At 33.9% G+C, this 13,503-nt stretch overlaps 1 protein-coding gene across 4 annotated transcripts in view; it reads right to left on the bottom strand.

Moving 5' to 3' along the window:
• Nucleotides 1–13,503, bottom strand: part of CCDC102B (coiled-coil domain containing 102B) — a 140,739-nt gene that overhangs the window by 99,475 nt on the left and 27,761 nt on the right. For 3 of the 4 annotated variants that reach the window (XM_030234760.2, XM_030234746.2, XM_030234752.2), the window contains exon 5: nucleotides 258–362. The exons of the other annotated variant lie outside the window; for it this stretch is intronic. In XM_030234760.2, coding sequence (XP_030090620.1) covers nucleotides 258–362 — 105 coding nt within the window. The remainder of the gene's footprint in view (nucleotides 1–257; nucleotides 363–13,503) is intronic. 4 annotated transcript variants of the gene reach the window in all.

The following is a 13,503-nucleotide window of genomic DNA, read 5'->3' on the forward strand; positions in this document are numbered from 1 at the left end:
AGTCTGGGATGCAGTAAGGGCTGCTTTGTCTTGTATAATCTTTGCTTTATGGACACTTTTTGACATTTTGAAATAATAATTTTGGGTGTGAATGCTCCTCAAATAATCCAACTAAGTAATACTACTAAACTAAGTAAAAATAAGCTGATTTTTAAACAAAAGCCTACTTTGTGCATTTTAATGATCACAACTCATTAGGTTAGTGTTGCTTTTTTTTTTTTTTTTTTCATCTCTAGAAGTTCCTGAATTTCTTTTACCTTCATTTTGAGTTTTCTGGTCTCTTCTTCCAAACTATGTTTTTCTGCTTCTAGTCGCTCTCTCTTTCCCCATTCAGAGGCATTCTCACACTGCATTCTTTCCATCTGGGAAGGTTGAGGGTAGGAGGAAGAATAACCAAAAAAGAAAGAAAAAGGAAAAGGAATAATCTGAATAAAACTCCCTGGTTTTCACTGGGTAGGGCTAATAACTTCACCTCAGAGTAAGGTTGGCACCTTAGAATTCAGCCCAAGGTGTAAGTTTTCCATGTGTCAAAGTTAAATATTTGAAAATAACCTAGACAGTCACTTTTTCATCAAATGTACCTTCAAAAAAGTAAAGCATAGATAATTTTTTTTACAGTAACTGGTAACAAAATCCTATTCTTTTCCTGCTATTCATGCAAAAAAATAGTATTAAAATAATATGTTTTAAATAAAACCGAGACTAATTTTGGCTTGACGATTTCAAAGTTACCTTTTTATTCTGCAAAAGACAAAAATCAGCATGTTTTTATTCTGTTTATAATTTAGAAGGATTGCAATAGATGTTTATTAAACTGAAGAAGTTCTAAAGTATACCTTCAGTACTACATACAGTTATCCTCAAATTCAGAAGAAAGATTTTTAAGTTTTCATGTTAATCTCTTTCTTGTGGTCATGGTTAATAGTCTTAAGTGAAATATTATCTTTTATGGCCAATGCTGTAACCTTTTTACAGGATAACTTAATGAATTTTTTCTTCAATCCTTATGTAGGACAAATTAATATGTCAACCAAAACACACATTAATAAGTCACATAGAGTAATTATCAAAGAACTGATTTATTCTTCAGAGACAACTACATAGGTGTTTTTGTCCAGGCTGCATTAAATACTTCTCAGACTTCAAATGAAAAAATTGTAAAGTGAATTTTTTGTTTATAACAGAAACCAGGTAGAAACAGACATAGGTATAGCAGAAATTTATCAGGCACTAATAGAAATTTATCAGAATATTATATCAACAAGTACTTACCATTAAGAAGATATTATTAACTGGTTCTTAACAGGAGATTAAAAGAGATTTGCATAGACTAAAAACTGTGAAAATAAAAGGTTCCAGTTCTTTTAATTGAGGTGAAAACATAAGAGAATTGCTAATATATTTTTAAAATGTCAAAATTTTAAGGGCTTTTTACAATTTTCAGTTCTGTGAGAACCAAAATGGATGGTTTGATAAAAATGGTGACTGAAAAGATTGTCAGACACTTCTTCATTGAAGAAACAGGATATCTGTGCCAACAAGGCTTTAGAAAGACCCCTAGAGGTGTGCTTTTTCAGTTCTACTGGTTACTTTTACTCTAAAATAAATTTCTGGCAAATAATGAAAAGGTTCTGAATGTAGAGCAAAGACAATGAGCTGTTACAGCATAAAAGAAACATATTTCTGATCCTGTGAATAGTAACGCCATTCTCTAGCTAAATCAAATTGCAAACTTGTCCATTCCCCACCTTAATTCTGAGTAAATAAAAACAATTAGAAACCAAATAAAGTTAAAGAAGCTCATTCAGATCATCAAAGGACAGTAAAAGTGATTGTTCCACTCTGCTCTGTATTGGTGTTGCCTCACCTCGAGCCCTGTGCAGTTTTGGGCCAGATCATCATAGTGTTAGAGTGGGTCCAGATTGTATTAACTACAAGTTAATAACTCCAACACACAAGTAAATGTTTGATACTCACATGTTCCCAATGAGATCTTTAAAATCCATCCACTGAATTTCTGTACAACAGTTGGAAATTAAGGAATCACATACCCCTATTTAGCAGCAAACATTATTTCTTCCCCACCAAAGTTATGCAAGTTGTTTGAATTCTTTTTACTGGACTACAATCACAAGACCCATATTTTTTTCCTAAATGAATGTGCAGGCATATTTATTATTACAAGTATCCATGAAAGTTCCAGAACATGAGAAACCCTGTCTCCTTGCAAAGCACCTGCCAAAATACACAGCTGAAATTCTAAGCCCAAAAGTTCACCTTTTCACAGTGTTGACACTAATCAATACAAATTCATTTTTGTCAGACATCAAATAGAGAGAAATCACAAAACCATCCAAGGTTAAATTTCATCAAGAAATTAAGCAGAAGATGACTATCACATGAAGATCTGATGTCAAAGATAAATTTATTTACCTATGTCTGTAAAATTTCAATTAATTTCCACCAAGATGCAATTATGATAAATTTACATATTTAACAGTCCTGATTTCAGCTGGGATAGGAGTTCATTTTCTTCCTAGTAGCTGGTACACTTCTGAATTTAGTATGAGAATAATGTTGATAGCAGAGGGAAATTTTCATTGTTTTTGAGCAGTGCTTACACAAAGTCAAGGCGTTTTCAGTTTCTTATACTGCCCTGCGAGCAAGAAGGCTCAGGCTGCCCAAGAAGCTGGGAGTGGACAGCTAACCCAAAGCAGCCACAGGGATATTCATATCCCATTCTATACAATGCTCTTGTGTGAAACTCCAAATTCTGATTTATAAAGAAAAGTGAAAGCTTAAGCAAAAAATTTGCAACATGTGAAAAAACCTTGACATCTTTAATTTTCCCTTAAAATGTGAATATTTTCTCTCTATAAAATATCTGTGCAGAATTACACTGAATTTTACTTTTTAATAGGAAGACCGGAATAATGGTGGAAGCATAGAATGAGGTCAAGGTAGTGTCAATGAAGTGGATAATTGCAAAGGTGAATGGTGGAAATGAAGTACAGTGTACTGACCTTTTGAAACTGGATAATTACATCTTAGAGCTAACCTACACCATTTTATGAAAGGCAGAACCCTGAAAAAAAGAGACACTGAAAAAGGAACTCCACCTTGTACAGTTCATTAGCAGGAAAATCTTAATACTCTTATTTAGTTTTAGGCAATATAACAGTGGTTGAAGTTCTAAAAGTTTTATTAAAACAAAATTTTTCTCCTTCCCCTTAGTTAAGGAAAGATAGAGTAGGATGAAGAGCAACAATTAAGGTGCAACGAACGCAAAAAGAATGCTGAAGAAGATGAAATCTAGCAGTCAACATGATTTCAGACAGTAAACAGAAGAAATTCCCATGCACCCTTCAGCTTTTCTTTTTTTTTTAGTGCAAAGATTTGTCAGCTTTCTATAAAACTTGGAAAGGGTCAAAAAGTGTATTTAGAGAACTATGATCTTCAGCGTTTTAAAAGAAGTTTTTAAAACAGAGTTGGAAAGAACACAAGCATTATGTTAAAAAAACCCTGTAGCTTTGATCTGATCTGACTTGACAATGATGTCAGAAATAAAAAAACTGCCAATCCAACCAGAAATTCTCCCTTTAACATTTTTCCACTTCAAAACTGTCATTTTCTTTACCAAAAGTCTGTTCTGTGAAAGATTATCTACATATCTCAAATAAAAGCGATTTGATTGAGAATAGTGTAGTTTTTTTGGTTTTTTTAAAATTTCCAGTCTGAATCTTACACAACCACAGCAAATCATCAGCTTCTAATGCTGTCTTTATACTCAGAGCCTACAGGTAAGCTGAGTGAGGCCTACAGACTTGTGACCCAGAGAGGGAAGAATTCCTGTTTAAAATAGTGACCTCGGGCAGCCTCACTCAAGTACAAATGTAAAACATCTGCACAACAGTTTGTGCAGATCAAAAATTAAAATTTAAAATCAATATGCTTTTTTGTCCTTAAAATGACAATGCAAGGATTTTTTCATGGTGCAAAGCAAGATAAATGAACACATATTTTCAGGATATTTTCTCGATGTTCTCACTGTATTGTGCATTGAGGTAATTTCCATTCATCTATGCTACAAATTATTCTACAGAATTTAAGAAAGAGGTATATTACACTGGAAATTTAAAAAGCCACATGTTGATTATGAATTAAGGACCATGACACCATCCTAATAAAGAAAACCTATTAAATAACCATAAATCTTCATAAAATCACAAGTGAATTTGATTTCTTCCCCATAGTTACTCAGAAAACTCCGCACAAGAAGCAAATTTTTCTTTTCTGTATCTCAGACACGAATACTGTCTCTCAAAAAATGTCATCTCCAACAGTCTTTTCAGAGCCAAGAACTCAAAAATTGTGCAGTTTTACCAACCATCTTTCAAATTATTGCACATCGATAAGAAAGGCAAAGACAGAGAATCTGCCCTTTCACCGTGGTAAATTATGAGATGTCATCAACTTCCAAAGTGTGGAATCTGCTTCAGCTGCTGGAAGGAATGGCAAACATGCAACTTCCTTAAATATGGCATCTAGGTAGACTGGATCAAATGAGTTGAAAGCAAGCTCTGCTTAAAGATCAAGCAAACATCAAGCAAAAGCATCACATTCCTTCACTGAATTCATCGTGAAACATCATTAAAATTTGTAAGATAGTTGTACAGGGTCTGAAGACATTTTATCAGTGGTTTAAAAGTAATGGCATCAAATGCTTAAAGAGAGTCTCTGCGCACAATTGGGAGAAAAAACTTCTGTGTTGTAGGATCAGGAAATAAACTCATACAGCCAGAAGCATCTTCAAAGAGATACATGAGAGAAAAAAATATTTATGTTGATGAATCTGGTTCTCATAATTCACTTCCAGTTTTAGTTCAGCTGTATCTACAGAACTTGGAAGATATAGCATGGTTCTACTTCACTGCTCACCTCTCTTTGAGAAAGGTGTAAGAGGAAGATGGATTTCACAAAGCCAGACAATCATGTGCAACTGGATAGAAAACAATTCCAAGAATCTTTGGTACTTGCAAAGTAACCCCTATTTTGGGGGGCTATAGGGGAGGGAGTCTGGCTTTTTTTGGTTTTCAAATTTTTTTTTTTTTGAGATTTCTACAGCTAGAAGTCTGTAAGAACATGAGGTAAATTGCCAAAGCTCCTAAGATCTTAAAGAAAACTCATCAAGTTTCCTGCTACCTGCTGTATGCAGGTGTGATGTTTGCTGGCAAGCAAAAATTCACTAAATTACTTAGCATGTGTGACACTGGGCAGTTTTGCAATGATTATTTCCAATATGTCTGACATTTTCTAGAATTCTCTTCTTTTTTCACCTAAAAGGTACAATCAAAGACTACCAGAATGCATAGCCCTCCTTCCACAGGAAAGGGAAGACAAATGTTAGCTACCATTTTATTTGACAAATGCTTCAATACAGTAAAAAAAATTTACTCTTTTTTTCCCTATAGTATGCAAGTTTGCCAAGAACACCATTTAGTCCATCAGCCACTATACTGAAAGCTTGATAAATTTTATTGTCCCTCACAATATCTTGAGACACCAAGCCCTGCAAGAAATGGAACTTTTTAATGACTGCTTATATTCATAGCAATGCCTAGCAGCAGCATATTTAGTAATTAAATATTTCTTCCTCCTGGTTCAACTCAAATGCTTAAGTCCGCTGCAAGCTGATATCATTGCACTATGCTGACATTAAATGGAAAGTTGCTGATTTACCAGTATTTTTTTCCTCTCCCCTTGTCTGCACAGAGAGAAAACTCTTCTGTGTGTATGACTAGTTTAGAAGAAGTGATTTATGCAGGAATAGAAGTTGCCCATAGATAAATAAAAAGATTCGAGCATGAAACTTTACAACAATCAGAAATAATATATGAAGAGAAGCATAAATAAGCTCAAGAATAGGAACCTGGTCAGGTGAATAAAAATTACCTTTGATCTTACAGATCTTTCTTTCCATCTGAATCTGGCACTGCTTTCATCAGTTTCTTGTGAGTTCGATTTCAAATGAGCTATGCATTACATTAAAATGTTTTCTGAACCTCCTGTTCGAGAAAATCTACTATTCTTTCAAAGAAAATAAATTTTCTATCAAAGTCTATCATAGAAAATTATATATCTATCTAAAGTTCTACTTTCACCAATTATTTGTAAATAATTGAATACTTCCAAGGAACTACCTTTACCTATCTAAGCTTTCGAGACCAGGAAAGAGTATACCAACACATCAGGTACTCATTTCTACTTTAAAATTATGAAGGGTTTTTGCATTTTGATCTCATTGACAACAAGAAATACTTACATTTTTCAAGTGGAGAAACTAAACAAGATGACAAAACAAACACTGGAAGTTTCTTTCAGTATCACAGAATGGATAAGGTAACAAAGACCAGAGTGGGCCATCTGGGCCAACATCCCTGCTCAAGCAGGGAATGTTAACCTTCCTCATTGTAATCCCAGTTCATAGCAAGACTGAGACTAGAGCAATGTCCAAACAATCAGTGTATACCAAGCTGTACAGTGCTGCTTATTTAGTCAGCATTTTCATGCATCAAAAACAATTTTGAAAATTACATAGGAAAAAAAATTAAAACTAGAATGGACTGTTATAATGAAGATAAAAACACATGCTAAAAATAAAGGATGTGATATTTATAAGATGTAAGGACAATTTTGTCAAGTAGACATTCTTGTAGGCTTCCCAGAAAAGCATGAATGTTTGCATGAGTATTTAAAAGCAAAAAAGAGTGTGATATTTTTTTTGATACATTTTGAGCTGTTCTATTCTCAGTGCTCTACTGATTTTAAACCAAATGTTAAACCATTTGTAGGCTGTCTTGGAAACCAAGGGACTTTCATCCAGCAAATAAAAAAATGCTGTTTTTTTTATTAAAGCCAGGCAATATATTAAACATATCCACGTGTCCTAATCAGCCAAATCACTAATGCACATGAAAGATGAACCATGTACTTTATTATCTTGCAGAGCCGAATTAAACAATTTGTAGTTCAAAATGCAAACCTCCATACATATACCCTATCACACCAGTCCATACAAATACCTGTTAGTTTTGCTATGAGTAAAGTGTGTTTCAGACAGAAAAAAAAAATCCCTTCATTTTTCACTGGAAAATGTACACTTGATGTACTTGATGAAAAGTAATGCACCTTCTATATGCAAATTTAATTCGTGAAAGCAGTAAAAATAATAAAAACTAAACATCAACATCTTCACCTACCTTTCAAATTAAAACAGAGTATAAGCCTCATCTCAGTGTTTATTATTGATGCAGCTTTGTCTCATATTTGCTAATATAAATATGTCAATATTTTACCACCATTTTTGGTTGGGAAGAACTCATATTGTGTAAAAGATCAAAAAGGTCATATATTTGCCTACCTCAAAATAAAATATTTGAGTAAGAAGCATTCCTCAATTTTGTCAATTATATTGATATTGACTGACTTTCTAAGTAGCCTAGATAAAATCCCTGTGAGTACATTCTCCAGGTTGAAGTTGAAAGTGCTCTGGTTTAAGTCTCATCCTGGCTTTCCAGGCGTCCTCTCAGACATCATTGAGGAGCTCATGGGAGCCCTCTCAGACACTTGTGGGTATCTGCTGCTGCTGCATAAGGAGCCATTGAAGTAACCACCCCTTCAACAACTGAATCTTGTTTGCTGCATCTTAGACAGAAAAACCATGCCCCTGCAAGAAAAATGAAAACCTGGAATTCAAAACTAGGAAAAAAGATAGGAGATCTATAATCTGCTCCTCTAAAATTTTGAAAAATTTTCCATAATAACTTTGCCTTTATAAGTGCCATTTTTGTTTTTTGGTTTTGGTGGGGGTTTTTTTTGTTTTTTTTTTTTGGGTTATTTTTGTCTATATCTGGTTTAAAATTATCTCTGAGTTACAAATATCCTATCTATCAAGATACTGGAAATTTTCCAGAATTTCCCTGAAATTCTCCTCTCTTCCCCTATAAGATGAATGTGGTGAGAGCTATTTATTCACCAAAGAAAATTAATTACAATTTAATTACCAATAATACATTTCCCATCAAATCATTCTTCCTTTAAAACCTTTACTGTTGTATAGAAACAAATACTCACATTCTCTTATTTTCTATATACCCAAGTCATAGATAATTTCATGCAGACCTTATACCTGTATTATAATATGGGCAACAGTGGAGGTACTTTATTTTCCAACTCTGTCTGGGACTAAGACCCTCACCTCTACCTCACACCACAAAGACCCTCAGTACAGAGCACTTGGCTGCCTTAGGCACCCCAATTCTAGTCCCATTCCCACAGCACCTCTAAGCATTCTCTTTTACTCAGCCCTAAGAGAAACTTTTGTCTCTGTCTGGAGCAAAGAACCTCACCTCCAGAAATTCTGTCAGAATCACTCACAGCCATCACTTACAATTTCTGCTCTGTATTTCTCATTTTAGCCTCTGTTCAGCTATATTCCCCTCCTACTTCTGTAGCTTGCTGTATTTCAAAGGTAATGCTCACAGTATAAAATGTACCAACATCTACATCAAATGTAACTTACTCAGCTGCACCAAAAAGATGCTTCACTAGCTTACTTCAGTAATTTGACTCTACAAATTTACTAAATGTCCTCTTTCACTATGGTCTTTCAGACTACCCAGTATCAGTTTTTATTTGGGTTCCTTGCTTGCCTACTTCATACTAACCACTTCCAAAAGTTTCTTCAGTTTCTGGAAATTGCCTATAAGTCAAACACTTTTCACTCTTCCCTGTACAAATCTGACGAGAGTGATTTTTAAAGTAATTCCTGACTGCAGAAACAAAAGTCGAAGCATTGGTTCCAACATAATTTAATTACTATTTACTCATAACTTTTATGTTAGGCATCCTTTAAGTAGCCTTTGACTTGAAGGCTGTTTTTTTAATAATGAAAAAAACAGTCAGATTCAAGTAGTTCCTGTACTTCCTATAATTAGAAACAGAGACTGAATCTAAAGCTCATTTGAATGCACTGGTCATCTTTTAGCAGCATATCTTCTACTGCAGGCTCTTCAAATTATCTTCTTCTTCTTGTTCTGTTTAGCAAAATATCGGTGCTTAGATAATCATGACCTTCCATAGAAATGGCATGTACAAGATGCTGTTTGCTATATTTCTAAATGGAAATTATATTTGAGTTGGGACTAACACAACTAAATTATCAAACTCCTTTTCCTTTTTTGACTAGAAATGAACATAGTAACTAGAGTTCTAACCAAGATTACTCTATACAAACATTATACAGTGGTTTAGGTGAATTTAAAATGTTCTCTAATCTCATTCAAGGAAATAATTCACATTTCAGCTAATCCCATGGAGAATACTGCTTGAAACTTATAAAGGACACACGCCAAGCAAAACTCCCAAAGCCTGACAAGCCATCACTCATATGGAGAGTGAGAATTCCAATGTATGAACAAATGACTATTTCCTTTTGCTACTATGCATGGTGAGGTCAAATTTTTAATCCAGGGAATAAATAAGCAAAAAGTGCCATATTAACTAATAATCAACTGATCTAATAACTGTAGCTCAAGTCAATTAAAAATAAATAAAAAGTGAAAGGATAAAACCACATTTTAATATTTATGTTTCACTAACAAACAAGGTAAAATTTGAGCTTTTGATATTTACAATGAAGGGCTAGATTTGTTTACTCTACAAGCAGTAGCCTGCTTTTCTTATAGGTGATTTGATTATTAACACAGAAAGGGTGGCAGTGGTAATAGAATAAACAAACTACATTAAACATTCTAAGTAAGTGGCAAAGATTTTTTTTGGCATAGGATTGCATTAATATTTTTCCTAATGTAATTTGAAATCTCAAAGGTCAGACGATTTTGGTCATTCTTAAGCCCAAAACAATATGAAGCAAAGCAAGAACTTTTAGCCATTAATTTTCCTCACTGACATCTTAGCTTCATGAGAGGGAGAGAAGGGGGGAAGGACTCCTCACTCTGTGCTGAAAAGTTTAATTCCAGACATTTTGGTTTATATTTTAAAAGAAGGTGGAATAGGCCGCTGCTGAGAATCCTTTTTTTTTTTTTTTTAATAACACCTGAAATTTCTTATTAAACTCTGTTTACTTCCTGTTTTATCCAAGTATTGTTGCCAGACTGAAGTTTCCTGGTTTAAGAGTCTTTATGATCTGCATTCAGCTTACTTCTGTTACTAGTGTCCTTATCAGGGGGAGGGGACCACGTATGTATGTGGATTTTTGGTTGTTTTTCCTAGTCAAGCCTAATACAACAAGCTTCTTCCCAAAATAAGGAACACAGACTAAGCCCTGGGAGACCTGAGACTGACTAGTGCAAAACCTCTTTTTAATAACAAGATAAAAAATAGATTTGTATGCCTGTGAGTACAGACCTTAATGGAAGCAAAAATGAGCTCCTCTTCCATGGAAAGAAATGACCAGACCAATTTAATTTTCACTCTTAACTTTCCAAGCAATAAAAATTTATATATCATTTACAGAAAATAATTTTTATATTTGGTATTTTTACAAGTAAACAGCCTAGAAATTTAATTGCAGTCCAGACTATAAAAGCTTGCCTTCTGTTACTTCAAATAGTTATCTACTGCTGTGTGTTTATGTAGGTATTATTAGCAATTAATTTAGGAACTAGAATACACAATAAGCCATTTTAATAAGTACTGTAAAAGGAAGATGACAACCCTTCCTCAAAAAATACAGGGACTGGTCATAAGAAGATGAATGCAAACATTTAGAAAATCATCTGGGATAAAAGAGTAAATAGTGCAATGGGTAATATATTTATTTGTTTATTTGTTTGTTTGTGAAGTCTTATTTGCTGTACAGAAGGTCAATATCTCTTTTCCTTACAACCAATTTCTTAGCCAACTTTCCATCCTCACTTTTTATTGTTGAATGCAGAAAAACATATAGCTAAATAAAGAACTGTAAGGAAACATATCAATCAATAATGGGCAGCACGATTAGGAAACATTCAAAGCAAGTTCAAATTGTGCTCAGTCTCAAGAAGTTCATAAACTGTATGGATATTACATGTTGCAGATCAGAGCACTGTTCAACCCAATTTTAATTGATAATAAAAAACTATCAAATTAATAATATTAAAGATAAAATAAGAATGCTAATTGATGGACTGGAAAACAAGATACTAACTAAACTTACAGTACATTTTTTAATGTAACTGCTAATGAATCATAACGAAAATACATCAAAATAGCAGCAGTCAAAACCTCTACATTTAACTTAGTTCACTTATCTTACAGATAAGGAGTGTTGACTTTTCAGATTAATGGTCAAGGGATGCTGGGAATTGGATGTTTTCTGTAACTGTAGACCTCTACAAATAAATACATGTCAGATTACTGGAATACTAAATAGTGTGAAATCACACTAGAATTTGCAATCATTACTTTCCTGTAGGAAAAGCATCCATTCCAACATATTTAATTAAAATTTGCAAGTCTGATTTGTCATCATGTGAAATATTCAAGAAAAACAAAATGGCATCAAGGTTCCTTGATGAGTACCAGATATGATACCGATGTTACTTAAAGCAGAGATAAATTGTGCTAAAATACCCCAGATTCCAAAAGTTGCTATGTTCTCACTCTCATGCAGTGAGGTTTTTCCTTAAACATTAGCAACCTATGCTAAAAAGGTTAGATTAAACCAATATTCAAGCTTGTTTTCTCTTCTGATCTGTAAGTTCATCCAGATTCAAGAAATAGAGATGACTTGTTCAAGGAAATTCAAAAGTGTTGTGCTGCTTACAGTTCAGATAAATATAGCAACGGACATTTCTCCATATAGCTCTTCTTTCAGAATAAGAACCTGAAATATACAGTTTTAGTTGTTTGATCTAGATAAGCAATTACATAAAACAGTTTCTGTAGAGCAGGGGTCTGCTGGAAAGCACTTGTAGCAATGACTCTACTGCTTACAGTTTACCTGTCTTCTGTTTTATCTGAGCCATACCCACAGAAGAACATCATCTTGATGCTCTGAAGTTTCAAATGCCCCTGAAGAATCTTTTGTGACAATTCCTAATCACCTGTTACTACACAGTTTAGGAACTGATCAAAGGTTCATTGACACCAGCAGATTTCTCATTGACTTCAAGGTATCACTCATGCTTTTACTGGAAGAAACATGCAGTATTTCACCAATGTGAAAGCTTTGTTTCAAAATGGATGAAAATTATCTAAGGCTGTTTTTCCAGTCAAGCCTCCTCCCAAATTAGATTGTCAATTTTTAAGTGGCACATTGCTATCCTTATCCAGGTAAGGGTAGAAAAAGAAAGAAATGAATCACTAAGAGCAAAATGCTTATATCTTTAATTAAATACCTTTAATTTCATCAATTTTCAACATTCTACCTGTCATTACATTTAATTCTTCAGTGGTTTGTTACTGTTTTCAAGTAAATTCAGCCCAAGTTGATTTTATGTGGATGAATGACAAGTAAGTCCACTAGCAGAAATATTTACTTCAAAGACTAAATGAATGCCAAAATATAATAGCAAAAGGAAAATTCAGGACAGCTAAACATATGTTAAAAATTAGATATTAAAAAGCCCTTTTTGTTTAAACTATACTCTGCAAAGAATTAATTCCTGATATAGAGAGCCATATGGTGAACTGACCATATTAATACATTACTAAAAAGCAACTTTGTCATAATTTTGGGCCTTTCAATCTGAACTTTGAAAAATTCTTTTAATTAAAGATGCAATCATAGAATCATACAATGACCTGATTTGGAAGGAATCTTGAAGACCATCTAGATCCAGCCCCCCTGCCCTGGGAAGGAGCGCCTTGACTAATCCCTAGGACTAAGATTTCTTCATGTACACAAATACACACATACACACACATCTATGAGTGTGTGTATTTGTTCCTCCCTCATCTTTTTCATTTCACCACCAAGTTATACTTCCTGCCAGTGGCAGAACAGGCTAAACAAACCTCCTCAAATGGTGCCATTTAGGCATGATGTTCCTTTCACAGAAAATCTGTGTGCAGAAATACGTTTTAGCATGCACACACATGTTTCTTCTGAACATGCTTTCTCATAGAAATAACTTTTCATCTCTCACTTGTCCATAAATAAAAAATGACCAATAAATAATCCTTGTCTTGCTGGGTGCTTTCAATGCAAATTGTGTAATGAAGACAGAGAAAATATTGGCAAGTATGATTCAATAGAGTTTAAATATCTTGTCAGAAGAAAGTATGAGCAAAAAAGTCAATGAAACTGTAGGCTTATCCTGCACTTTCCAAATTAGATTTGTGGGGAAATAAATATCTAATGGAACCTTAATTTTATGCAGCATGACAAATTATGCTGGACACTAAGAACATTAGGTACGTCGTTTCCAGAGATAAAAGTAAATATGAACCGGGACCTGATATATGAAAAGAGTGAAAGGAATAGTTAACTCTTTCCAA

The sequence above is a fragment of the Serinus canaria genome, chromosome 2, assembly GCF_022539315.1.
Source record: "Serinus canaria isolate serCan28SL12 chromosome 2, serCan2020, whole genome shotgun sequence".
Taxonomy (NCBI): domain Eukaryota; kingdom Metazoa; phylum Chordata; class Aves; order Passeriformes; family Fringillidae; genus Serinus; species Serinus canaria.